This window comes from Lepidochelys kempii, chromosome 7 (genome assembly GCF_965140285.1).
Source record: "Lepidochelys kempii isolate rLepKem1 chromosome 7, rLepKem1.hap1, whole genome shotgun sequence".
Classification (NCBI taxonomy): domain Eukaryota; kingdom Metazoa; phylum Chordata; order Testudines; family Cheloniidae; genus Lepidochelys; species Lepidochelys kempii.
The window spans coordinates 117,319,250-117,345,898 of NC_136386.1; the positions used below are offsets into that span (position 1 = coordinate 117,319,250).

At 47.8% G+C, this 26,649-nt stretch overlaps 1 protein-coding gene across 4 annotated transcripts in view; it reads left to right on the forward strand.

Annotated features, from left to right (window-relative positions):
- The first annotated feature begins 1,546 nt into the window (after positions 1–1,546).
- The window catches only part of XPNPEP1 (X-prolyl aminopeptidase 1), a 44,229-nt gene continuing 19,126 nt past the window's right edge, over positions 1,547–26,649 (forward strand). The window contains exons 1-10 of one of the 4 annotated variants that reach the window (XM_073354424.2): positions 1,547–1,631; positions 5,783–5,882; positions 9,645–9,769; positions 15,059–15,122; positions 16,834–16,938; positions 17,263–17,355; positions 17,753–17,896; positions 18,374–18,469; positions 20,838–20,919; positions 22,388–22,598. In XM_073354424.2, coding sequence (XP_073210525.1) covers positions 9,653–9,769; positions 15,059–15,122; positions 16,834–16,938; positions 17,263–17,355; positions 17,753–17,896; positions 18,374–18,469; positions 20,838–20,919; positions 22,388–22,598 — 912 coding nt within the window. In that variant the 5' untranslated portion in view covers positions 1,547–1,631; positions 5,783–5,882; positions 9,645–9,652. Of the gene's footprint in view, positions 1,632–1,687; positions 1,712–1,955; positions 2,095–5,782; positions 5,883–9,644; positions 9,770–14,444; positions 14,515–15,058; positions 15,123–16,833; positions 16,939–17,262; positions 17,356–17,752; positions 17,897–18,373; positions 18,470–20,837; positions 20,920–22,387; positions 22,599–26,649 lie in introns of those variants that run through there. The other 3 variants (XM_073354426.2, XM_073354425.2, XM_073354423.1) reach the window with 3 other exon arrangements.

Sequence of the window (26,649 nt, forward strand, 5' to 3'; positions counted from 1 at the left end):
TTAAAAACATGCTAACTGTGTGCAACTAAAGGGAAGCACAGAGGACGGGGATGAGGAGCTTCTGGTAAGAAGACAGGTTGTCACTGTTGAACTCAAGTGAAAGGGAACGAAGAGAAGCTGAAAGTTTGTTTGTTTGTTGTGGCTTTTGTTAACAACAGCTGCGGTGTGTTCCCCAGCCATTCGCATCCCCATGAAACAATCGCTAGGGAGATCAGGCTGAGGGAGAGGGAGAATTCAGCTAACCCTAGGTTCTAGATCCAGTCGGTCCCTACTGATCTTATCCACTACATAGGATCAAGGCCAGAATGTGTACTCTTCGCTTACTTTCCAGCCAGCACTTGACTTAGAGTTCCTACTCTCTAATGGGACAAAACCCAGCCATCGTAATGTGGTCTATTCACAACACACAGCGAGAGGATGGTACTTCAGAGGTCCCCTAAGTGAGTTGAAGACCCAAGCATGAGGTTGTCCTGTTAAAATCCAGATGGGAAACCCTGGAAACTCTGACATGGATGGCCAGGATTGATTTAGGCATCAATCTAGCAAGGTGCTGAGCTCTCAACCCACAGTGACTTTAGGGGACATGTCCCTTGCACTTTGTGAATAGGTGCGCAATCCTGCAAGTGGCTGACAGCATTCTGGTCCTGATCCAGCAAATTACCCGAGCATATGTCTTTAAGCAAGTGAATATTCACGTTGAGTACAAAGAGCCCTAAGGTAGGAACTTTGGGACCTGGACATGAGGTATGGTATAGGGACATGAATTCAGCCATAAATCAGTTAGAAACCCAGTTCCCAGTCCTTCACACACAACACTGCAGTTCAGTGAGCACAGGGCCTCCAGGCTCCAAGAATTTACAGGATGGAGGCACAAGGGCTCAAGAGAAATTCAAGGCGCAGGCTGGGAGAAGCTGCATGGGGGAAGGAAGCTGAAGAGGCGGCAGGAGACAAGGGGTAGAAGGAAGGGCTTTCCGGGAGGATGGTCTGCCAGTCTTTCTAATAGCCCCCCCCAAATGATGGTGACTCTGCTTTGACCTTAATCCATCCCTGCAACCATTGCTCACAGCACTTTCTCCGTGGATTGCTGCAACACTAAGCTTGGCAGAACTGGACATCTTTACGGAAAATGAATGTTCGTGATATTCTTGGATTTGAGAGGGGACCCCAGATGAACTCACAGCCACTATTTTTCTCTCCGCCCAGGACTAGCTGCATGCATGAAAATAATGTAAAGTGCCAACAGGGACGGCTGCTGGCCCTAAATCGACCGGTCTCCTTGGAACAGCCCTGCTGCTCTTTCTAGAGAGAGAGAGAGAGAGAGAGAGAGAGAGAGAGAGAGAGACAGCCGCCATGCACCGCCCAGCGGGGGGCCTCGCCAACGCTGTTTCGTGCAAGCAGCGAGCCCACGCGCCCCGCCTCCCGCCGGCAGCTTTCGGGCCGCCAATGAACGCGAGCCGGCCTGACGCCTCCTGACGTCAGCAGCGGGGAGCAAGCGGCGGCGGCGGCTCCGGTGACGTCACGGCAAGGGGCTCGCTCCACCCCTGGCTTCCGCCCGGGCTGCCCACGTGGGCGGGGACGTCAATTTTGCAGGGGCAGCCTCCGGGAAGCGGCGGCGGCGGCGGCAATCTCAGGTGGGGCAATTGCGGGGCGCAAAGCCCCGCCGCATCCTGTGCACGCAGGGGGCAGGGCACCGTCTGAAGCCCTCCGCCAGGTGCACAGAGGGGGAGCTGAGAGGGCAGGGCAGGGGGGGAGAGAACCTGATGGTGCTAAATAGGGTGTCAAAGGTAACAATCAGACAAGACCCCGTGCAGGGCGATGTGTGCAAAAAGCCCCAGGGGTGCTGCCCTAGGGAAGGGAAGGGAAGGGAAGGGAAGGGAGGGGGGGGGTGTTTTCGGCTTGTCGGGTTTGCCCGGCTGGCTAGATAAATCCGGCTTCTGGGGGTCTTGCCCAAACAGAGCCTACTTCAGCGTGCTGCATTTCAGGCTCGTTTGCCCAGACACCGAGGAACAGGAATGCGGAGCCGAAGCATGAAGTCTTGATGGATGGGAGTCAGATCCTGCGGGGCTAAAGAAAGCAGACGCTGTGCCTTGGGAAGTCTGGACACCCTCTGTGTATAGGGTTTATGTGGGGAGGGGAGGGTTGTAACAGTTGCTGGTAACGTTGCCAGTTTCAGCTCTAGCCTTTTTTTTTTTTTTTTTTTTGGTTTAGCAACGTTCTGTAGACCAGACAAGGGGTTTTAGATTGCTACATTTTATTAATATATAGCCCCTTGTAATACCAAAGTTTTAGACAGCACGTGTGCGTAGCGGTATGAAAGTATGTTTTAGGTGTAGTTGGGCAATCTGGCACCAGTGACCACACATCGCTGATATATATATTTTGTAAGCTTAGTGCTAGATATCGAGTTTCTCTAAAGGGCTATAGTCAGTGCAGATCCCAGGTATGTCCTGCCCCCATGGAAGAATAGCAGCCTTCCATTTAGATTATGACAAACACTGTCCCTGAGGCTCAGCTATCATGAGGATGAATGTGGTGTGAATTATTAATTATTATTATTTATTTACTATTTGTATTGCCATAATGCCTCGGAACCCCAGTCATGGAGCAAGGCTGTACACAGAACAAAAAGACAGAATATCTAGGGCAGGGGTGGGCAAACTTTTTGGCCCGAGGGCCACACTTGGGTGGGGAAATTGCATGCGGGGTCATGAATGTAGGTCTGGGGCAGGGGATTGGGGTACAGGAGGGAATGCAGGGTGTGGGAGGGGGTGCAGTGTGCAGGAAGGTGCTCAGGGCAAGGAGTTGGGATGCAGGAGGGGTGCGGAGTGTGAGAGGGGGCTCAGAGCATGGGGTTAGGATGCGGGAGGGGTGCGGGCTCCAGCCCGGCGCCGTTTACCTGGAGCGGCTCCGGGTTGGCAGCAACATGCACTGGGGTCTGGGGGAAGCAGGGCAGAGGGCCTGCAGGTACACCTTCTGCAGCTCCCATTGGGGGTGTACCCGCAGGTGAGGGCAGTGTGCGGAGTGGGGAACTGCGGCAAATGGGAGCTTCGGGGCAGGTACCCGCAGGCGACAGCAGTGCACGGAGCCCTCTGCCCCTCCTCCCCCAGGGGCCTCAGGGACATGGTGCTGGCCGCTTCCGCGAGCAGCTCGGGGCCCGCGGCGCTATGGGAGTAGCAGTCCCGCAGGCCGGATCCAAAGCCCTGATGGGCTGGATCTGTCTCGCGGGTTGTAGTTTGCCCACCCCTCATCTAGGGCATGGAATAAATACACCATTTGAACTGACAATGGTAATAGTCCCAGAATTATTATTTTTAGACAGTGTCTGCCTTAGAATGTGAACGTCAATATTTTGTGTGCATTTCATTTTTTTATAACCCACAGATTATACCATGTCTTATCAACAATCCTAACCCTCTTCCATGTCCCAGCTACTCACAGCTATTCATTAACAGAATATTGCTACTCAGAAAAAAAATATAGTTTTTAAACTGGTAAACGCAGGCTGTCATTTATTTTTAATTTCATAGTCATTGGCATAAAACAATAATAAAAGGTAAATAGCATGGTGTACATTTTCAAAAGTGACTAGTGGTTTTGGAAAAAGAAAAGGAGTACTTGTGGCACCTTAGAGACTAACCAATTTATTAGAGCATAAGCTTTCGTGAGCTACAGCTCACTTCCTCAGATGCATATCGTGGAAACTGCAGCAGGCTTTATATACACACAGAGAATATGAAACAATACCTCCTCCCACCCCACTGTCCTGCTGGTAATAGCTTATCTAAAGTGATCATCAGGTGGGCCATTTCCAGCACAAATCCAGGTTTTCTCACCCTCCACCCCCCCACACAAATTCACTCTTTTGGTTTTGGGGTGCCTAAATTTTTGGGTGCACAACTTGGGATCGGGGCGGGGCTGGAACAATTTTACAGAGGGGGTGCTTGGAAGCCCTGCATTTGGTTGCTATTATTACTTCAAGCCAGGGTGGAGGGAAGTGCTGAGCCCCTAGTTCCAGTGCCCCTGCTTGAGATGGTCTAAAGAAGCCTGAGGGCTGGTGGTCAGTGCTTTCTGAAAATCTGTCCCCTGTAAGGGGTCTTAAGCAGGGCACCCCAGAATCACTTATCACTTTTGAAAATTTAGGCTCACCTCTAACCTATGTGCTATCCCGTAGACACATGAACTTATCCTCTGCTTCTACAAACCTTTACTCATGGGCTCAACATTAAGCCTGTGAGCAGTCACTGACTTCAGTGAAATTACTTGCATGTTTAAAGTTGAGCCTGCACAAAATGTCTACAGGATCAGAGCCACAGTGACAGAACTTCCTGCTGTGTCATATGCATTTGTGCAAACAGATACTGTTACGTTTTGTCTTGCACACAGAAAATACTTGGTAAATCAGAATTTCTGAATAGAAATGAAAAACAAATCTTCAGTAATATTAGATTTATTACATAACCCATATATTGGGGCTAGACATGCAAGATTGCAATTCAAACATTACCTGCTTAATGTGGTAGGATAAGTTATCTTGTCTCTCATTTTATGAATAGTGTCCTGGTGCTGTCAGTTGACAGAATGGGCTTAAGATAGGAAAAGTCTATAGATGACTTGACCAAGGATAATATTAGACTAAAATCTTTTATGACAGGAAAATATGATTTGTCCCAATTTTTTTTGTTTCTTTCATCCAAAATGAGTTATTTCCAAAATAAAGCTGTATGATATAACCCTCCATAGAAGACAAGCATCGGATCTGCTATTTTTCTGCATAGAAACTTGCTTTGTATGTTTAAGCTGTCAGTGCATGTCTACACACACGTTCTAAACAAGAGCAGGCTTCATAAAGAGAAATCTGCTGCTGAGCATAGATTAGAGATGCCGGCTTAGTATTTTCATAAAAGAGGTTTGTCTATTTGATTATTTAAATTAGAAGAATGCACACTGCATTGGGCACTAGGAAGTCCTGAGATCTAGTCCTGACTGCCACTGACTCGCTGACTGGCCCTACTGATGTTACTGCAACTCTGCCTCCGTTTCTCCACTGTAAAACGGGGAAGGGAACACTAATCTACCTCATGGGCTTGCTGTGAAGCTTAATGTCTATGCAATGCTTTGAATGTGTAAAGCTCTATATGAATGCCGACGATTAAACTATTATAGCTTGATGACTGAATACATTATCTGTGGGGTCACTGACATTACATGCTGCCCCAGCAGTATACTGTACAGTGTATCCATCAACAGATTAACACAAAAGAAGTATGAGAGAGCTAGCACAGGGTATGTCGTACTTTTCATAGGGTTGAGACCATCTTAATAGAACTCACGTGTCACGGATGTGAACTTCCTTCCTTCCTCACAATCCCATAACATCTACGTAATAACTACAGCAGTTACTTACGTGGAGAAAAGGAGTATTGAAAAAAGTGTTGAAGCTGAGACTGAAATTCAGTGGGTGTTGCGTGTCTTTGTTTCACTAAACTTCTTTGAAAATCCCAGTCTTAATGTATTTTTTAGCTGCTTTTCTTGCAGTATAATAGAAGCTGGATGTAAAGAGGATGCATCTTCTGAGCTTCCAACTGTCCATGGACCACCATTAAGTGCTATGCAGACCACCAGTGTGCATGGACCACAGTATGAGCATCTCTGGTCTAGAATCTTAGGTGGAAGTTTCCTGTACTGTAACATTCTTGCCTTCAAAGCTATGCATTGTGGGATAAGAAAGTTTACTGTGGCCAAAGTCTGGAAGACAATTAATGTTTGCCCTTTGCTTTCTCAGGCAACGCTGAGCTTATTAAGGGAGATCAAAGGGCCAACTGGTATTTGTTCCATCAAAGGCAAGAGGAATCAGAACTTGAGGGGAAAGCTACAGAAAGCAGGTAATGTGGCTACAGTTATTTGATGGCTTTGAAATGTCAAGGCGGAGGATTCGGTTGCATCTTTCACTAGTGGGACAGTTACTTTAATTTCAGTGCTGCTTGGTTTTAATCACTGAGTGAGTAAATAATTATAGAGAAGTGATTTTAACTTAACACATGATTATATTTACTGCTGAGGGGAAAGGTCAGCTATGCTCTTAAAAATAGAGTGACCAGGTTAAGTGACCCCCCAAGGAAACAAAGAAAAGAATTCTACGGGAAACCTTGGGGATACTTTAAAATAGTTACTTAGAAAGCAGGAGTTACTGATGGCATCCTTAATATGGGTTTCACTGCTAATAGATCTCAGAGTTTCTAATATTGCAGTGCAGACTTTATTAGGGTCGTGCTTGGGGACAGTCCTTCCTGCCTTCTTCAGAATCTTTCGCTTGTCACTTGGGGGATTCATTAACAGTTAATCAAAGCCTTGTTCTTTGCTTCTGTAATCAGTGTACCACATCAGTTTCTATTTCAGGCTCGTGGGGACAAAGCACATGCCTAGAAAGGGAACTGTGTGCTTACGAGTTAAGGGAAGGGTTTTCTTTCTTTTTCTAACTGACCGTCAGATTGTTTCTGTCTTCTTGTGGACATCTATCATCAGTGAAGGGAAATGATCAGCTCATTACATGAGACAGAAAAGAGTGATCAGAATAAGATCACTGTACACCACCGCGTAGAAACAGTATATAGCTTTGGAAGCTTGCTGTGGAAATAGCTAGAGGGTGAAATCCTGGCCCCATTGAAAGTCAATGGGGTTTTTGCCATTGGCTTTGTTGGGACCAGGATTTCACCCATGGTGCATATTAGCATTTGGGGTTTGTTTTCTCCTTTTTCCTTCAGAAATATATTTGTAAAATAAAAATACTATGCTCTGCTGCAGACAGGCAGAAGAACAGCTCACAAGGACCACATGTGGCTTGTCCCCATTGGTTAGGAGAGGAAGGATGATCATGTGATTAAGATGTTGGAGTGAGTTCAGAAGTTCTTGGGTCAAGTCCTGACTCAGCCACAGACTTCCTGTGTGATCTTTGGTAAATCACTGAATCTCAAATCTCTCTCTCTAAAGTGGAGATGATACTATTTTATTTCTCCCACCCTTTTTTTCCTCTGTCTTTCTATGCAGCCTGTAAGCTCTTTAGGGCAGGGACTATCTCCTCTTATGTGTTTGTGCAGTGACAAGCATGGGTCCCTGAAATCAGCTGGGGCTTCTAAGTGCTACTGCAGTAGAAATTGTACATTAAAATAATAAGTGTTTGGGACTTTTAAAAATAGATCGGGTAGACAAAACTGTGACTAACTAAGACCCATCTCTTGTGTGCCATTATTTTCCACTACCAGCCCTAGGGAGATGCACTGTGTGAACTAACTGAAGTTCGAGACAGAAATGTCCTATGCAGAATTCTATGTCTGTGTCTGTTTCATAGGTCGGGTCTACACTACCCACTTACTTCAGTATAACTATGTTGCTCAGTGGTGTAAAAAATCCACACCTCGAAGCAATGTAGTTATACCAACCTTAACCCCCTGCCCTGTGTAGACAAAGCTATGTCAGTCGGAGAGCTTCTCCCACTTGGGTTGCCATTGTCTGGTTTTCGACCAGAACACCTGGTCGAAAAGGGACCCTAGCAGCTCTGGTCAGCACCGCTGATTGGGCCGTTAAAAGTCCAGTTAGGTGGTGCAGTGGGGCTGGTAGGCGAGTCCCTACCTGACTCTGCGCAGGTCCTTGGAAACAGCGACATGTCCCTCCGGCTCGGGGATGGTCACGGGTTCTGCGTGCTGACCCTTCCCTGAGCGCTGGCTCCGCAGCTCCCATTGGTTGGGAACCATGGCCAGTGGGAGCTGAGGGTTGTGCCTGTGGGCGGGGGCAGCACACAGAGCCACCTGGCCACCCCTGAGCTGGAGGGACATGACACTGCTTCCCAGGAGCCACCTGAGGTAAACGCTGGGCTCACCCCCTCCTAACCCCGTGCCCCAGCCCTGAGGCCCCTCCTGTACCCAAACTCCGTCCCGGAGCCCACACCTCTCTCCCCACTGCGCCCCAACCCCTTACCCCAGCTCTGAGTCCCCTCCCACACTCTGAACCCCTCAGCCCCAGCCTGGAGCCCCCTCTTGCATCCCAAACCCCTTATCCCTGGCCCCACCCCAGAGCCTGCACCCCCGACTGGAGCCCTCACCCCCTCCCAAACCCCTGCCCCATCACCGGAGCCCCCTACCACACCTCAAACCCCTCATCCTTGGCCCCAGCCCAGAGCCCACATCCCCGACCGCACCCCAACCCCCTGCCTCAGCCTGGTGAAAATGAGCAAGTGAGTGAAGGTGGGGGAGAGCGAGTCACAGAGGGATGGAGTGAGCGGGGAGCAGGCCTTGGGGCGGGGCAAGGGTGTTCAGTTTTCTGTGATTAGAAAATTGGAAACCCTACCTCCTGCCCACGTAGCTACTGCCTCTCGTGGAGGTGGACTTATTAAGCTGACGGGAGAGCTCTTCACCAGAAGTGCTGCAGTAGCACCGATGCAAGCCTATAGTGTGGACCTGCCCACAGGTTTCAAGGCCAGAAAGGACCCTTATGATCACCGGGTCTCACCTTTTGCCTTAGCCAGGCCAGGGAACCTCACCCACTAATCTCGGCATCAAGCCCGTAACTTCTGCCTGAGCTATGTTTGTTTTTGCTAACACAATAAAACAGGTGGGGATTCATTCACTGCATGACAAATGCTCAAGACAAGTTGGCAATGGGGCCTTCTGGGCCAGAAGGGATGGGTGCCCGCGGTAAAAGAAATCCTGAGCTATTCGTTTATTGGATGATAAATCTTCTTTTCAAAATGTCCTTTAATTGGGATGCCCGAAATAGAATGTGAGGGTAAATAATGCACCAATGTGAGTGCCTTGGTGGATAACCTTTTCATATTGAATGGTCTATACCCTCATCTGCTTCTTGACTGGGACCGTCAAGACATCGTCTCCCATCCCCCCCTTTGCCCCTTTCTTGTCCTGTTATCCCCATTTGAGACCTTGTATAGCAGCCACTATGCATCTGGTTAAGGAAAGACTAGACAGGATTTCCTTCACTGTCCAATGCCATGCAAACTGTGACGATCACCACTGCGCTGCAGCTCAAGCCAGAAAACTGCACTTTTAAGGGTATGGATGTAGCTAATGGGCAGAGCAGCTCAGGGCAGTCAGTGCTCCTGGAGAATATAAACTACAGTGTCTGTGCACAGCAAGGTGAGGTAAGGACTAAGGGCTCATTCCTGCATGTGTAACAAACCGTGGCTGCATGCAGACACCACGACCCACAATGGGAATTGAACCTGGAAACTTTGACATCAGAACTGCAGAAGTCTACCACCGGAGCTAAAGGAGAAGCTAAAAAGGGGTTGGTGCCAGCCCCTAGGCGTGCAGATCATACATGCTAGGCCAGTGTATCGCACAATTACCCATGAGTAACTTAATGATGTGAGAAAAAATTTGCACAAGTGTTTGCAAGATCTGCCCTAATGGATTAAGCCTCATCTCTCAGCCTTAACATTGGCCAAAGAACCAAAATGGGAAACAACAAGGAAAACAAGAGGGCAAGAAGCTGGAAACCAGAATTCTGGGGCCTTATCCTTGCCCTGTTGACACCAAAGTTTTGCCACTGAGTTCAATGGGAAATGGATCAGGCCCTGACAATCCACAGGGGCTGGTGTAGACATACTAACACAGGGTGCTGAATTTGTATTGCAGGTAGGAATATGAGTCCCAAGATTACTACAGAGCTGCTCAGGCAGCTGCGACAGGTGATGAAGACCTCCAAGTATGTCACAGAGCCCATCCAAGCCTATATTGTGCCATCTGGAGATGCACACCAGGTAGAGATTTCAGTATTAAGGATGTTTCCTTCTAGAAGAAAAGTAGAAGTCCATAGATGGCTATGGTTACTTTTTGGTTTGCTTGTTTCAATAATTGCAATATAAAAGCTTGGTGAGCTGGGGAATGATGCAAAGGGGTGCTGTAGATGGGGTTTCTAGAGTCTTTTTTTCTGATGGTCAGTGTTTATTTTTCTGTAGGAAGTCAACATTGCTGGTTCTACTTTCTCCAGGGAAGCCCATGGCCTACAGAGGGAAGAGTACCAGAGAAATGGCTGCTCCCATCCTGGGCCTTCTAGTATATTTTCCAGAGCTAGGGAGCCCTAACCTGCAGCTCTCACATGGAGGGGCTTCTGGGGTGGCCGTGGGGAGGGCAGCATGCTGCAGAGGCCCCGGTCCCCTCCCATCTGCAGACCTGGGATCCCTGTGTGCCCAGAGTTACTCCTCTCTGCGCCAGTCAGAGAAGGTGACCCTGGGGCCCGCTGCATGGGTGTTTAATTATCATGGTTGCTGGAATAATTGGCTCTCTCCAGAATATTAAGATTGTCTTGATCTGTTGTAGTTGTTTAGCCCAAGGCAACTTTAAAATGTTGAACCCCCTCTTGCCTGCATAAATGTGTGTAGGCGGTATCCTCAGTCTTCACGCAAGCTCTGCTTAGAGAATGTCAGAGTTCCTGGGGGACAGAGGGGATCGTCTTCCCTCAGCCATTTTCAAAAATAGAGGGCCTGACCTCTCTCACCTTCCCACAGTTGGGGTTGGAATTTACCCCTGTGCAAAGTGGGTGTGAAATGCTCCCACATCAGAGTGTTTCACACCCTTTTTGCACAGGTGCACGTGACGACACAAGGTGCAAGGCAGTGGTGAACGTGGCCGTGCCCTGGGAAAACGCGCTTCACACGTTTCCCTTCAAATAGATCAGCTCCTCAGTTCTGTGCGGTGGGTGAGGGGCTCCCCTGCAGCTGCTACAGTTTGTGCCGTTCGTGCCTGAAGCTACCTCTCTGTCCGCATGTAACTCCAGTTACATTTTGCTACCCTGGAACTGTGGTCACGTGAGTTAAGGAATGTGACCTGCAGGATTCCAGATTTTTTTTTTTCCTTCTCTTTTGGTCTTTGCTACAGTGAATGCAGAAATGCAAACAACCCTGCATCCCTGCTTCCTGTTGGGCAAGTTCATCAGGTTTCTACAGAGAATGAAACAGTCTGAATGGAATTGATTAATGAAAATGGCTAATTATACAGCTTCATGACTCACATGTGTCATGGTGGGTTGCCTCTGCCAAGGTCTTGTCAGCAGTGGGGAATTGCCCCAATTTCAGCCATTGGTGAGCTTCACCAGTACAAACCCCCAGGATAGACCAGGTAAACCACCATAAGGTGCAATTTCCAACAGCACGGTATATCCTGACATTAAGCAGGGGTTCACAACATCCATGCAACTACTAGCTTTGCTTTTCTACATTCGGGACTCACACTTGTGCAGCACCACCAGTGACTGAAATAGAAGGAAATCAGTAATTCGGACAAGGCCTAAGATGGGGGGGAATTTTATTCCATTTCTTGGTTGCTCAAAGTACCTGCATTTTGCTGACGTTTTAGGGCCCTGATACTGTGACATGCTGAGTGCCCTAACTCTCCTGGGCGTTAATGTGAATCGAGGTCTCTCAGTAGGTTGCAGCAACTCGTCCATGTAAGCTCTAAGATCCCTGCAGGGCTTTTAATGTCAGGTTCCCTACCAAGGCTAAAATGTTTTCTTTTTCCCCATTGTATTATAGACCTAATCAGAATCCCTAGCTTTCCAGGTTTATTTGTCCTTTCAGTTCCATAGACCTAGAAGCACAGAAGCATATAAACAGAGGGCTGGAAGGAACCTCAAGTCCATCCACCTGCACTGGTCCCCCCTAGACTACCCCTGACGTGTTTGTCTAACCTATGCTTAAAAACGTCCAACACCAGGGATTCCACAGCCTGTTCCAGTGCTTAACTATTTCATAGTTAGAAAGCATTTTTTTAATATTGAACCTAAATCTCCTTTGCAGCAAACTAAGCTGATTATTTCTTGTCCTACCCTCCGTGGACTTGGTGAACTATTGATAACCATCCTCTTTATAAAAATCTTTTACGTATTTGAAGATTGTTATCCAATCTCCACTCAGCTTTTTCTTCTCTAGACTAAACTTGCCCAGTTCTTTCAACCTTTCCTTGTAAGTCATATTTTCCAAACCTGTTATAACATTTATTGCTCTTTTGGGCTGTCTTCAGTTTACTCACCTCTTTCTTAAAGCGTGGTGCCCAAAACTGGACACAGTACTCCAGCTGAGGCCTCACCAGTGCTGAATAGAGCACAGTTACCTCCTGTATTTTACACACAGTACTCCTGTTAATACATCCCAGAATGATATTTGCCTTTTTCACAACAGCATCACATTGCAGAGCTCTTAAACAGAACCATCTTTTCCTAGAATCTCGGAATCCAATTTATATCCTTTCCAGAGACTGCCAATATCCTGGATCGGTGTCTGTTTTAGCCAGTGCTGAATAATGGCTGCGCTACTTACATTGATTTCCTACAGTGTATTATACACTGAGCCTGATTTGTATCCCTAAACCAGTGGTAGGAAGTCAGAGGGAATGGAAGGGCATCTTGTGAGCAAGGTAGCACAGTGAGGTCCAATCACTTCAGAGGGGTCTCCCACAGCTAGTAAATGTCTGCCCAGCTCATACCCGCACATTTGGGTTGACTGGATCGCCACCCTCTGCTCCGGACTGGAACAGCATGTGTGGTTGTTTAGGACTGATGAATGGGCAGAATTGTGGAGCAATGGAGGAGAGGAATTTTACACAGCATCCACCTGACCTATTCCAGCTCTGACCAGTGCAGGTATTATTACTGATGTGGGTCCTGATGCACCTGCCAAGTAAGTGGCAGGGTTTGTTTGAAATGCTCAGAGGATCAAGGTCACCCCTGTAAAACCAGTGGGCCACCCACCTAATTGCTGCTGTACGTTACAGCTGGAATGCACCTGCAGTGCTGCTGAATGCACTCAGCACAATAGATCTGAGTGTTAAAGGGCCCGACCTTGCAAACATTTATTCAGGTGAGTAATACCATTAACTTCAAAGAAGTTAAGCAAAGAAGGCTCACTTGATTGAGGGCTTGCAGGATGGGGCCCTAAAATTCCACAGGTTTGGACAGCAGCCCAGCAGATGTGGTGGGGAGCAGCTTTAGGGTCTGCGCGGGGATAAAATCCAGTCCAGTTGCAAGAGGAGCTCCAATTAGATGGGTTGTTTCGACCGTGCAGTGGCTCAGAATTCACAGGTGCACAGTGCTAATTTTAGCACATGTATGATTATCACAAAACACTGGGTAATCTTAGCACAGTAGGGATTGCTGTACGGAACAGGAGATGAACTGCTGCTCAGATACTGTGATGATGTGGCTCTGTAAGAACCTAAATAGATAGCTACAAAGGGCTTTTGCTTAAGTCATCTTCCTTCCCATGCTGCTCAAAGCCACTAATTGTACTTTAAGGCCCTTCTATCCCTTTGCTTAGTTTCAACTCTCCCCCGCTTTAAATGTTTCCTGCATGTTTCCCTGTATGGGATGCTGTCAGGGAAGATTTTTTCCTCAAATTAAGATTCTTATTTTTTTAAATAAGGTTTTACCAAAGCTAAGACCAAGAGAAATATTCCCATGGGTGAGGGGTGTTAGAAAAATCACTGTTGTTTTTTATAAAGCCATTAAATCTCTGTTGTGTTTGTCACCCAGACATTGCAGTCTTATGTTAGTGGGTAAGACCCTGAAAGTGAAATTAACTAGATAATACCTGCCCATGTAAGTGAAACAGACTCACGTCTTTCCTCATTGTGGGAGCTGAGAGAAAGGGAAGAGAAGTAAACTAAAAATGGGTGGGATCTTCAGAAGTGTGTCTGACTTAAAAGCACTGCAAGTAAGGGGATGAATGCTCCTAAATCACTCAGGTGGTTTTGGAGCTGCCTCATATGAATAGAGAGGAATATATCCAGATTTAAAAATTTTTTTTTCTGTTTAATAACTAATGTTTGAAGCATAGTACAGGATTTAAAAAAAATAAACATATGGGCAGATTCCAGCCAGCTCACTGATCACCTTCCATTCTGCTGCACGCTCTGGAAGCTAGACACAATAGAGGATCGGGCCCATGACATTTAGTTTGACAATAACCCTACAGTGTTTCTGATTTGTTCATGGCTGTTCAATGCTGCAGCAGAATCAAGGAGGCAGGGAATAATCCCATGCTGATTTGCAGACTTTTTTCTTGGATCATTTGACTGGTACTCTGTTGAGCCAAGGCTATTTAGGCTGGCCAGGATTAAGCTGATTTGCTGACTTATGCTGATAATTAGAGGCAAGTTTAGCAATCCTGACCTTCGATCTTGGTTGAACAAGATCCCAGAACAGGGCGTGTTGGCCATTTTAAAATGCAGGGACACCTTGGTTAACAATTTTTCTTCTTCCATTTTTGGCAACAGATTGTGGACGTTGGGAGTTTCTGTGTCCCCAGCCTATTCAGTCATTTAGGGTTTTTGTTGAGATTGACAACAAAAATGCTAATTAAGATGGTTTTATGATATGGACACTTTGATCTTGACAGAAGTTACCCATCTCTCTCCCTTCCCCCTCCCAATTGTTTCACATAGGGAAGTAAGCACTCATCCAGTGGTAACCAATAACTTCTGGTTACGTCTGACCTGGGCTGGATTTGAACAGGTAAAGTAGAAGTAAAAGACTTGGTATCTAATTACAAAATCTCCTAAAGGCTTAAAAGTTTTATGGCCTAACAACCTTGACAGTCTCCTTTTTAATGGCATTGTTGTAGAGGAGAAATTCTAAATGGGCTTCTTGTAAACTCCAGTTGGAGGACATCAATAAATATCGTGGCATTTAAAGATTTAATGGACCATATACTTTAGTTTCCAAGATCAAGGAATGCCTGTGTGTTCTCTTCTTCTCACTTTGCAGCTTCAAAGGCAGGATCTGTTTGTTGCCAAATGAGAGGCTGAGTGTGAAATAAATATCAGCAAATTGCAGCACTTCACTGTTTACAGAAGTTGGTGGGAGAAAAGTTCTGGAGGTTTAAAAAAACAAGCAGATATAAATACAAAATAATCACATATACTTAAATGTCCCAAAGGAACAATTTTTAAACACTTGACAGCGTCCTTCAAGAGAAACAAAGCTTTTCAATGTACTTGTCATCAGTTGCTTTTGTTGTTGCTGATGTAAATAATTAGCTGCGTCTTCTGTATTCCAGAGTGAGAACATCGCGCCCTGTGATTGCAGACGGGCATTCATCTCTGGATTTGATGGCTCTGCAGGTACTGTTGTCTGAACGCATATTTCCCCTGAAAAGAAGTGATCTGATTCACAACATGTATGCTGGATGGAACGAGAAACCTAACCAAAATGTTTGGACTGTTCCCTTCCCATTTCAGCATCTGCAGAATTATGTGGTGGCTGCCAGCTGAAAATTATGTAAGATCGATGTAGAAACGGGCTTTCACAAATGACTGACCCCTGAACAAACCTCCCATAAAGCAAAATCCTGTTAACTGTTTAATGCGGTGCTCGCAGCCTGCTTTTATGTTGTCTAACGTGAGGCCACTATGAACAGATTGTACGTTGCCCAACAGAGCTGGGATTAATGGTAAACAATGTTTGTCAGCCGCTTTCAATCATCTTAGAATGAAGCCAGTGCCAAAAATACTGAACTGTGAAGCTGAGTTTATGGAAAAGTTTGCTTATCTCACAGAGGCACGGGATGTTCTTTTGGCTGAAGCAGAGGACTGGAAGTTGGGAAGGCAGATTTCTATCCCAGGCTCTGCAATGTACTTGCTGTGAAATTGCGGACGAGTCACTCAGCCTTCCTATGCCTCCCATCTCCCACCTGGAAATCAGGGTTAATGTCAAATACTGACTTCCACAGCGGATGCTGTGAGGCTTCGTGGGTCAATTGCTGTAAAGTGCCTTGAGAGCCTCCTGTGGAAAACACTCTATACGGAAATGCAGAGCAGCGCTGTTCTAGAACACGAATCCTGCATTCCAGCCTTCCTTTCTTCAGCCTGGCGCCTCACCCTGCGGTCAGAAGGGCGGTGGTTCCACCGTCAGACCTTGGCAGGATTTGCCCAGGCTTGGGCTCAAGCGGTGTTTGCTGAATACAAGCTCTGTTTTTAAATGGGTTCTGGCTCCGACAGCGTCAGCGTGTGTTTGGCCAGTGGAGATGAGGCTGAACCGGAGTTTGTGAGCTGTGCTGCAGTAAGATAGATCACAGTCATTGTAAGAGAGAAAATAGGTCATGTGGTATGACACTGGGACTCAGGAGATCTGGGTTCAATTCTTGGCTCTGCCAAAGACACCCTGGGTGGCCTTGGGCAAATCATTAGATCCCTCTGGTCCTGAGTCAGCAAGTTACGTAAGCACATGCCTAACTTAACCATGTGAGTAGTCCCATTGATGTCAGTTTCCATTGCTTATGTAGCTGGCTGAACCAGGGCCGGTGTGCCTCAGTTTCCCACTGTAAAACGGGGATAATAATGCTTCCCTTCTCTGACTCTGTCTTTTCTGTTTAGATTGTAAACTCCTTGGGGCAGGGACTGGCTCTGTTGTGCAGTTCCCAGTGCAATGGGGCCCTGGTCTCAGTTGGGGCTTCTGGGTGTTTCTCTAGTAATGATAATTTGTAAGCCAGGCTTCAGCTCCTTCACGCTGACTGGCTGAGCTGTGTTTAAACTGAATTTGTCTGAGGAGATTTAAAAGCAAGTTCAGCAAACCTGGTTCCTGGTGTAGAATGGCCTGGCCAGAACTGCAAAGGAGTTTGCCTCTTAGTTGTGGGGAACAATTAGTATCTCCATTAACACCCAAGTGACGTTAGAACTGTGACCTGAGCCTTCATACAGACTGTCCGGCATCTGTGTACATTTCAGCCAAACCCTGTGTAGTCCATGTAACTGTGATGCATCCAATACCTCTGTATCTGCCTCTCTGTGTTCCGATGAACCACAAACCTACTTATCCCTTTTGCTTCCTGGCCAGGTACTGCCATTATAACCGAGCAAAAAGCAGCTATGTGGACGGATGGACGCTACTTCCTGCAGGCAGCACAGCAAATGGACAGCAACTGGACACTCATGAAAATGGGTGGGTGGCCGCCCAAGATATTGCTCCAATAATATACAGAGAACTAAATAGCAGGGTATGGGAGTGCTCTATGCACTCAGGTTAATTGACTGCCATGGGAATGAACTAAGATCACTATAGTGCCTTTTAAAAGGAAAACCAAAAAGGAATAGGAGGATCGGCATCTGCACAAGATGCTGCTGCTTTAAGATACGTCAGGGCACTTGCGTTTGAGTGTGACTTATATGTTAGTGTGTGCTGTAATTTAAGGGTCTGTGTGAAACCTCTTCTGCATGTTTTTTTCTTTGCTCTTGGAACTACATTTTACTCCTTTTCCACATCCAGGTCTGAAGGATACGCCAACTCAGGAGGACTGGCTAGTGAGTGTGCTCCCAGAGGGCTCGAAAGTTGGAGTGGACCCTTTCATTATTCCAGCTGGTTAGTTTATTTAATGCTTTGCAGATTGGGTGATGAGATTCTCCCTACCCAAATTGCCACGCTGTTTCAAATGGGCTTTCCATGTTACAGCCTATTACTGCTACACGGCTAAGAGAGTTCCTCTTTAGCTCAAGCATTAGAGTCCTGTGCTTTTGGTGCTGTAGATCTCTGGTTCATTTCCCACTGGTGACTGTGATACCTCTGTCGGTGTGTCAGTACGGCTTGTTACATCTGGATGTTGCTTTTTTTCTTCTTCTCCTTCCCATCTTTGAGACCAAGTGGAAAGGGGCAGGGGTGGAGAAGAAAGCTTAGACTTTGCCAGCATCCCCAGCACAGAGGGAATTCCTGTGTTTCAGACATTTGTGGCCAGTGCTCTTAGCTCTCTCCCCTTCGGCAGATCAATGGAAGAGGATGTCTAAAGCACTGAAAAGTGCCGGCCATGTTCTTGTGCCAGTCAAAGAGAACCTGATCGATGCAATCTGGGTAGATCGCCCCCAGCGACCCTGCAAACCTCTAATGACCCTGGACCTGAGTTACACAGGTTAGTGGGATTCGGTCCTGAATTGAGTGGATTCGTTTTCATGCCTCTCTTCTTTCTTCCTTTCCCTAACATAGTAACAGGAGAAATATAACTGCAGCCCAGCATTATGTGCTGTTTGATTAAATTAAGGATCTAATTAGCCTCTGCTTATTCTCTTCAATGATTTTTTTGTTTTGGAAACCAGATATAAGCATTGATTGTGCCTAGATACTACAGTGATGGGTTTGTAATAAATACACAGATGTATGTTCCTGGAAAAAGGAGAAAAAGCTTGAAGCTGGTGGTGTATGTCATAAAGGAGCAGTAAGGAAGACAAGCCAGAGATTGCGTGTTTGGCTTCAAGGAAATTCTAGCCTCATTACATTAGGGCTTCATGGCTGTACGTCTCTGCTGTTAGTCACTAAATTAGGCGGTGATAGCAATTGCAACTAAAGAATCAAACCCATCCACAGTCAGCAAATGTATTGTATTTCACAGGGATTGGCTGGAAAGAGAAGATTGCAGCTCTGCGTGCAAAAATGGTTGAGAGAAAAGTCCTCTGGTTTGTGGTTACAGCCCTGGATGAGGTAGCTTGTAAGTATCCTGGCTGGGTGAGTTGTCAGATCTCCCTGTCAGTACAACAGAACTTTCTCTCGTGCCTGGGAAATGGGAAATCTACCCCATGCCAAGAGGCACGTGGTACACCCGAGGGGTTTATTATAAGTTGATTAACTTGTATCAGAAGCAGCTATGGGACAGGGTCAGGAGCAGTCTCCATTCTTTACTAAGAGCCAGATTTTGGTCTCATTTACACCTGTGTAAATCCAGAGCAATAGACCAGATTTAGGCCCAGTGTATACAACAAATCACCACACTTGAAAAACAGCGGAAGAGAAGGAAAAGGAAGGCGGTGTATAAAACCGAGGCAGCTTGAGGAAAGAATTGACAGACGAAATGTTCTAGCATATAATATCCTTACACCCCCAGCTCCAGGAAGCTGAAGGTTGTTTTAAGCTGTGAAGCCTTGCATCACTGTATGTGGCTCTGGGTACACAAATAGACACAACACCGTTTCATATGCAGCATTTGTGGTTTCTAAGCACGTACGTGTATGTGCTCGTGATTTCCACAAGCCTAGTTCTAGTTTTCATACTTATTAAAAGGAGCCCCCCGATCTCCTTTCCCCTACAGTCTGCAAACTCCCGTCGTAAAACAAGACTGCAATGGACCTCATCCTAGTCCCCACCTGTTCCCATTTGCACTGGACAGGCAGCCAAGGAGCTTAAACAACCCGCAGGGGAGTCGCCAAGTAGCAAAAACAATGTAGCCAGCTCTAAGCCCTGTGATTCTGGCCTCCTGCCCCAGCATAGTAGGCATTCCCAGGGTGGGTGCAGGTCAGGCGAGAGCTAATGGAATGGCCCCAGGGCGCTGTTGGTCTGGCTCAAGATAGATATTATCTGGGTTGCTCGAAACCTCAGAGTAGGTCCAGATGACCCATTGTTGACCATACCAGAGGTGCTGCATCAGTGGGGCTGCGCCTGTGTAGGAGAGCAGGCCAGGCTTGGGTGTGTGATTAGGATAGGCTGTAGAATCCGCATCACCTGCTCCAGAGTGTAAATTCCCAGCTTCAGTTTGGAAATCAGTAACTTGGCACCAGCAACGTGGCATAGTCAGGGCCCTTTGTATTCACTCCTAGAATTGTGAAACCAAGCGCAGAGCTTCCCGTTTCACGAAAGGAATACATCCAATAGCAGCAAGCGGGGACTCTTCTCTGGCGAGACCTGCATTAGCAGAGATGGCGGCCTTCTGTCCTTATCTGTACAGACACCAAGGCGTGCACGCCACTTTACAGACACAATGCTCGTTCCCGGCTCTCAGGTGGTTACAGTCTAAGTACACCTACCAGTGCAAGGGGTGACCATGAACAAAGGGCTGAGGAGGGGCTAAGGACAGCGAGAGAGATGCTTATTGCTAGGTGTACATCTGGTGCCCCTTTCCTTTACTATAGAAGGAAAAACCCTTTCATCTTATATTTAGCCACTAGATGTTGCTCTATTAAAAGCTGAAAGGGCATCTGGAGGGAGGGTTGAAGAGGAGGCCACGGTATGGAGACCCTAATTTTGCTCAGCAGGCAGATTTCTACAGCCCCTTCCTGGAAGCCCCGTATGGGTCTTTGTAGCTTGGGAGAAGCAGGGTCTTTCCCAGGAAGTATGCACATACCCTGCGACTGTCTTGCCTGATGTCGCATGGCCCAGTGGACCCAGCCCCAGACTGAGATGCCGGCACTGCAGGTCGCTCTTCCACCTCCGCCGGCTGGCTCGCCGCGTCACCGGGAGCCTCTCTTCCACCCGAACGTTTCCAAGAGTGAGTCCCTGGGTTTCGGGGGGCTCAGCTTGACCCCTGAAACCCGGCGCTCAGAGAGGCCCAGCGCCCGCCGCGCTGCTTGGCGTCGCCCTGAGTTGCAAGCGACCTGCGCGTTTGACAAGCAAGGCCGCGAGCCGAGGAGCCACAACCAAAGGCCGTTTTGTAATGTTTTGGCCTTAGCTTCTCTGTGCCTCTCTTCCCCCGGGGGTCCCATGGCTGACAGGGCTCTGTGAGAGCAAAGTACGAAAACTTGAGCACTCTCTGGAGAGCGAGGGCTGATCTGCTGTCCCGCTGCAGAGACTGGGAAAGTCACTGCCTTGCCATTCTGGCGTCCCCACGGCAGTCTAGCTACGGAGCCCGAGCCCGAAGAGATTTTTCTGGCACCATTGAGTACTCACAGGTTTGGTGCCATCTTGTGGAGAAAGCAAATTACTGCCAGTAAAGCTCTGGGGAATTGCAACAGCTGGACTCTGGCTTAAAGCCCTTGTGTGAACCTGCTTTCGAGCCAACTGAATTTGGTTTTGTTTTTCTTTTCTAATACTGTTGAATTTAAATGATGAAACAAGACTGTGATTCTGGGCTCTCTTTTCTTTCCTAGGGCTGTTGAACCTCCGAGGCTCAGACGTTGAATACAATCCAGTATTTTTTGCTTACGCTGTCATAGGAACCGACACAATCAGGTCTTTACCTTGCCCCTTCTTTATAGTTACCAAGTGTTGCACCGACTTTCCAGGCGTGTTTCCTGCCAGAGACTGGCTCTTGCGTTGTTTGTGTCCTTTTAAACTGCATGTACCTCGACCATATTAATGTCCCTTCCTAGCATTTTGGTATTCCATGATAATCCATTTCTCTCCCCCCCGCTCTCATCATTGTAGTGGTGGAGTCAAGAGCTTTCGGTTCTTTCCCAGCTCTGCTACTGTGTGACCTTGGGCAAGTCCTTTCACCTCTCCGTGCTTCAGTTTGCCCCTTTGTAAAACTGGGACCGTGTAAAATGCTTTGAGATCTTTGTACCAAAGGTGCTATACGGAGCTGCTGATGAATTTGCATCAGCAGTGGGGCAGACGCTGGAGAACTTTATCCATTGAGGGATTTTTGAGGGGTTAACTTAGCTGAAGATTCACTTCAAAACCACAAGTGACAGTTGCTGCTGTGCTCTGGGATTTTGGGGCTTTGGGTGCCAAAGATCCTTCTCTTTTTGTTTAGTGCAACAAGCTTTGGTAGGGTACAAGAATCGAGGCACATGAAGGTACTAGCCAAATGTGTGTGACCCAGTGGGTAGAACACAGGCCTGGGAGTTCTGTTCTCAGCTGTGTGATGACTAAGGGTAATATTTGTCATGGATATTTTTAGTAAAAGTCACGGACAGGTCACGGGCAATAAAGAAAAATTCACAGAAGCCGTGACCTGTCCCTGACTTTTACTAAAAATATCTAGGACAAAATGGGGATCTGTGGGTCCCCACCCCACCTGCAGCGGGGCAGCTGTGCAGTGGCTAGGAGCTCCGGAGGCCCCACCGGAGGTTGGGTGTTGGAGCTCCAGGGTCCCCTGCCACCCATGGCTGGGAGCTGCGGGGCTACCCGCCACCTGCAGCAGCTAGGGGATTGTGGGGTCCTCCTGCTGCATGCAGCTCAGGGGGTCCCCTACCACTTGCAGGGGACGGGAGCCGCGGGGTACACCCAGTGCCTGCAGCAGCTGGAGGGTTGCGGGGTACCCCTGCTGTCTGTGGCTCTGGGGGGCCCTGTGAGGGATGGGAGCTGTGGGGTACCCCCACCACTTACAGCAACTTGGAGCTCTGGGGGCTGCCAGAGGTGGCAGGGGACCCTGCAGCTCCCGAGTACCACAGGCTGAAGTCGCGGAGGTGGTTGGAAGTCACGGATTCCGTGACTTCCGTGACCAAATTGTAGCCTTAGTGATGACATGCCCCCTTCTGTATAACTGAGGATAACTACCTCCCAGGGTGGTTGTGAGGCTTAATTTCAATGCAGGGAGATCCTTGGATAAAATGGTCTGGATCAGTGCACAGTGTTGTTCTTAATAATATCCTCTCTCTAAACATGATTAGAACAGTGTGATTTCCACCCCTTCCCACTTCCATCAGGCGGAAACACAAGTCACACCCACGTGCTCTCTGCTGATACATTTCTGCAGGCTGTTTATCAGTGGTGACCGCATGGCAGACCCGTCCACGAGGGAACATCTGCTGCTTGATTCCGCCCTGGAGGCTGAGTTTAAAATCCAGGTGGTGCCGTACGAATCTGTCCTGACGGAGCTGCAGGCCATCTGTGTGGGTCTCTCCCCCAAGGAGAAAGTGTGGCTCAGTGACAAAGCCAGCTATGCCCTGACGGAGGCCGTCCCCAAGGTTGGTGTGTCCTGGCAGGGAAAAGGACTCCTCCTTCAAACCCAGTCCTGTGATGAGTGTTTTTAATTAGGGCACCTGCTCAGCTTCCCATCAGTGCTGGGTGCTGCAGGGTGGCTTTGACGAGAATGCCAGACTATCAGAGGGTTGTTTAATGGGGGGGTAGCTGTCCTCAGGGCAAACATTCCAGCTTGTTAAGCCGATTTACGCTAAGAATTCTCAGATTCAGGGTAAGACAAGAACAGGGGAGGCAGAGGGTTGGGGAGATATGTGTAAACTAGGGTCACTGCGCATGGATCTTGAGCATGTCCCATGCATGGCATAGATTAAATACACCCAATTATTCAGGTGTAGATAGAACCCGGGGGGTGGGGAGGGCTGTGCTTGGTGGGAGGATCTGAAGATGGCTCCCCTTATTTGTTTCAGTGGCTTGTGGTAGAGGGGCAAAAAGCAGATAGTCAGGAGATGCAAGAGCCAAGGTAGACCACATTTGTGTCCACTCGGCGAGGAATATTATGAGGACGCAGATTGCATGAAATGGCTGCTTATCCCTGTGATGGGTTAGCATGACTGCACAGGGACACTGTTGATATCAGAATTGTTTTGTTTCCTTTGTACTTGATACACCTCAGTATTGTGCTTGTAAATGTGTTTTCTGGGACTCCTTAAGAAGGCCCTATCCCACACTGCCCACTGTTCTGATACAGAGTATAACAGTCCTTTCTAAACAGGAAGCACTTATTCAAAGCAAACATACCTAAAATATGCTCTAGAGATTATTTTTGGGAAGTTCTATGGACTGTGTTATACAGGAGGTCAGACTAGATGATCACAGTGGTTCCTTCTGGCCTTGGAATCTATGAAAAAAAGCTATAACTACAGACAAATTAACAGGCTTCCACACATCTTGAGTTCCAGCTGTGTCTCCCTTGTTCACCAGAGTCTGTGCACACTCTGGAACTCCACCACAGAGAGACATCTAATGGCTAAATAATACACTGTAAGTAAACATTACACTCAGCACTGTTGTTGAGAGCAAGAACTTTTGGGCAATTTCCAAATCTGAACGTGCCATGTGGGATGGGGTTAGGAGGACCAGATGTATTAATGCAGTCACAATGGTTCTAGCTTCTCGTTCGCAGAGGAGAAGTGGTTGCACTCTGCCCCAGTTCAGCTGGACCTCAGCTGAAGGACCTTGTCACAGATGTCATAACCAACCAGTACAAAGAGTGGATGTAAAAAGCTCGGGAGAACACATGAATCAGCAATAGAATGGGATGTGTTTTGTAGCTTTACCTGGTTGGATTAATTACAGTAAGGGACCTTTGGGGCCTAAGCTACTGGGTGAAGATTTAAAGAAGAGTAATTTTCATGATGGTGACAGATACCAATATAGGACATCTAGGACCTGGATCTTCAGAGAGGCTGAGCACCTACATTTCCACAGAGCTAGGGCAGCTTCCTCCACTCCACCCTTTGGAGGTGTTTCAAACCTGTCAGAGGGTACTTCAGTCCTCTACAGGCCCAAGAAATCCTTGGTCCCCTTTCCTGAGTCTGCAAGCAAGGGTGCCTATGGGGAAGGGCAATTTGCCATGTAGGCTCTTGCCCATCAGTACTAGAAGACACCCGCAGCTCACTGCACATAGGCCACCAAACAGCCACTAATGGCAACAGTGAGGAGCCATTATGGATTTGTGCTCGTGACCAAGAGTGGAAAAGTCTCCATTGCCATCCCATCCCAGCCTTTGCGTTCCTTTAAAACGACCGTTCTCATGCTGTCCCTTATTAAGGCTGTCACTGGGGCAGGCTGTGGCCCTGTCCACGTCAGATTAAGAGGTGCTAGAATAATCAGCTGGGTGGAAGGGTCACTCGTGGAGGGCCTGGGTGAAACCTGGGGTGGGGTTTTCGGAAGTGCTCCGTGCTGGCCTCTCTCTGCTCCCATTGAAGTCAATGGTAAAACTCCCCTTGTTTCCCAGCACTTCAGAACAGGCTTGGGACACAGCAGCAGACTGGTCAGGGAAGCTGTCGCTGTTGTGTGGCTAGAGAGGTGCTCAGAATCACTGAGGTGGGCCCTACGCTGGGCATCGTTCACCAGCATAATCACTTGATTTTAAGTATAGTCGTCTAGGTCCTAGCCACCCCCTTCCTGTAACTAATCCCACGGGATAATCTACAAGGCAGCTCTACACTGACCACTGTGTCACTGAGCCGTTGTGCTCAATAACTACCATTTTGGGTGGAGGTCATTTTTAATCCTTGTCCTGCAGTCACTCTCTGCTGTGGGTAGTTCCTAGTGACTCTAAAGGGACTACTCAGTGTAATGAACATTTGCAGGGTAGGGCTTAAAGTTGCAGTTTGGCTGAGAGACCAGGGTTGAAGGCCCTTTTCCTGCAAAAAGTGCCATGGGATTTTTAAGAACGGCCTAGGTTTTATGTCTTCCGAAAGAAACCTCTCCAGCTGCAAAGGCCGTTTATATATCCCCCTGTTGTCTATTTAGTTATATAGACAAGCTAATATCTGCCCTGTTCAACATGCCAGTTACCGTGGCCAAGAGAACAGGTACTGTGTATTATTTTTTCTCTAACAATGACGTTTGATTATGTATGTTGGCTGCCTCTCTGCTCCTTGTGCATTAGGACAGATGGGGAGATTGTAAAGCTTTATCATTTACACAGCAACAAATCTCTTCGATATATGATGGAGCTCTTTGTATCTTTCTGCCAACTCTTAGAAAACATGTGTGCTTTGCCTGATACAAAAACAAATCATCGGGATGTAGAACATGTGTAACCCAGATAAATCTCTCTGCCTCTTTCCTTAGTCAAACCTGGCCTCCCGACAGCATCAGATGCATTGTTCTGCGCCTGTTGCTGCTGCCCTGAAAAACTGCTGCAAAGTACTAAAACTCACTCCAACACCTCATCTTAGAATAATTGGGGCTATTCATTTTGGGCATGAGAAGCAAGGGGTCAACACTTCACCTGGGGCAAACCAGGGTAGCTCTGTTGATTTCAGTGAAAATATCTTCTGCCAAATAGGGAAGCAGAACCTCAGCATGGATAAATTGAAATAGCTCAGTTGAAATCTGTAGCAGGGTGCCATCCCAGAGCACCTCCCCAGGGCCTGGCATGGCCCTGCAGGCAGCTTGCCTTCAGTTTCCCCCTTTAGTTCTTTGCAGTGACTGAGACTCAGGCCACAGTATGCAGGCCTTTTCATGGGGCCTTCATTCCTTCTCTTCCAAATACAGAGACTTTAACTCCTTTGGGCCCATCCCTCTTCTTCTTTGGTCAGGAGTCCCATAGCCCTCCTTCTGGGGCCTGGGTGATCGTTCAGGCAGGCTTCTGAGGAGTCCCACAGCATCCCTTCTCAGGGCTGTTCTTATTCCAGTCAGCTGCAGCCTTAAACCAGCTGGCCCCTTTTTTACTTAGCTCTTTTTCTCACTGGGTTGGAAGCGGTCAGTAGGCAGCCCTGGTTCCCCTGCCGGTGTCTCCCTTGTTATCAGAGAGGAGGCAGCATATATATGCTGCCCTCCTTCCCAGGGCTCGTCCTGGTTGGCTGGGAGAGAGGGGATCCTTGCCCCACCCTGCACTACAAGGGTCCTGGTCCCTTAAAGAAACAGTATCCTGGGTTTTCGCCTAGCATTAGCTGTTCCCGTAGGACAAACCACCTCTCTCCTCTGCCTCTGCCCTTCCATAGGCCTTTGTCCACTCCAAAATCCCAGGAACCTTAAAGGGACATGCCTTGGAACAGGGGTTGGCTGAACCCTAATCTGTACTACACTTAAAGGGGACAGCCCCCTGTTGGAAAGGCAGTGCAGTTATGGTCCTTTATACAGCTCAGGCTCTGGCCCGTAATAAGTAATTTAGGATGATTATTCTTGATTATTAACTTACATTATCTTAGCGCCTAGAGGCCTCAGCTGAGATCAGGTGCAGCGCAAACGTATAGTGAGAGACAGCCCCTGCCCTGAAGAGCGTACAGGCAAAGAGTGGGAAGGGGAAAAAGAGTTAAGTGACTTGCTCAAGGTCAGTCTTCAGGTGTCTGGCAGAACTGG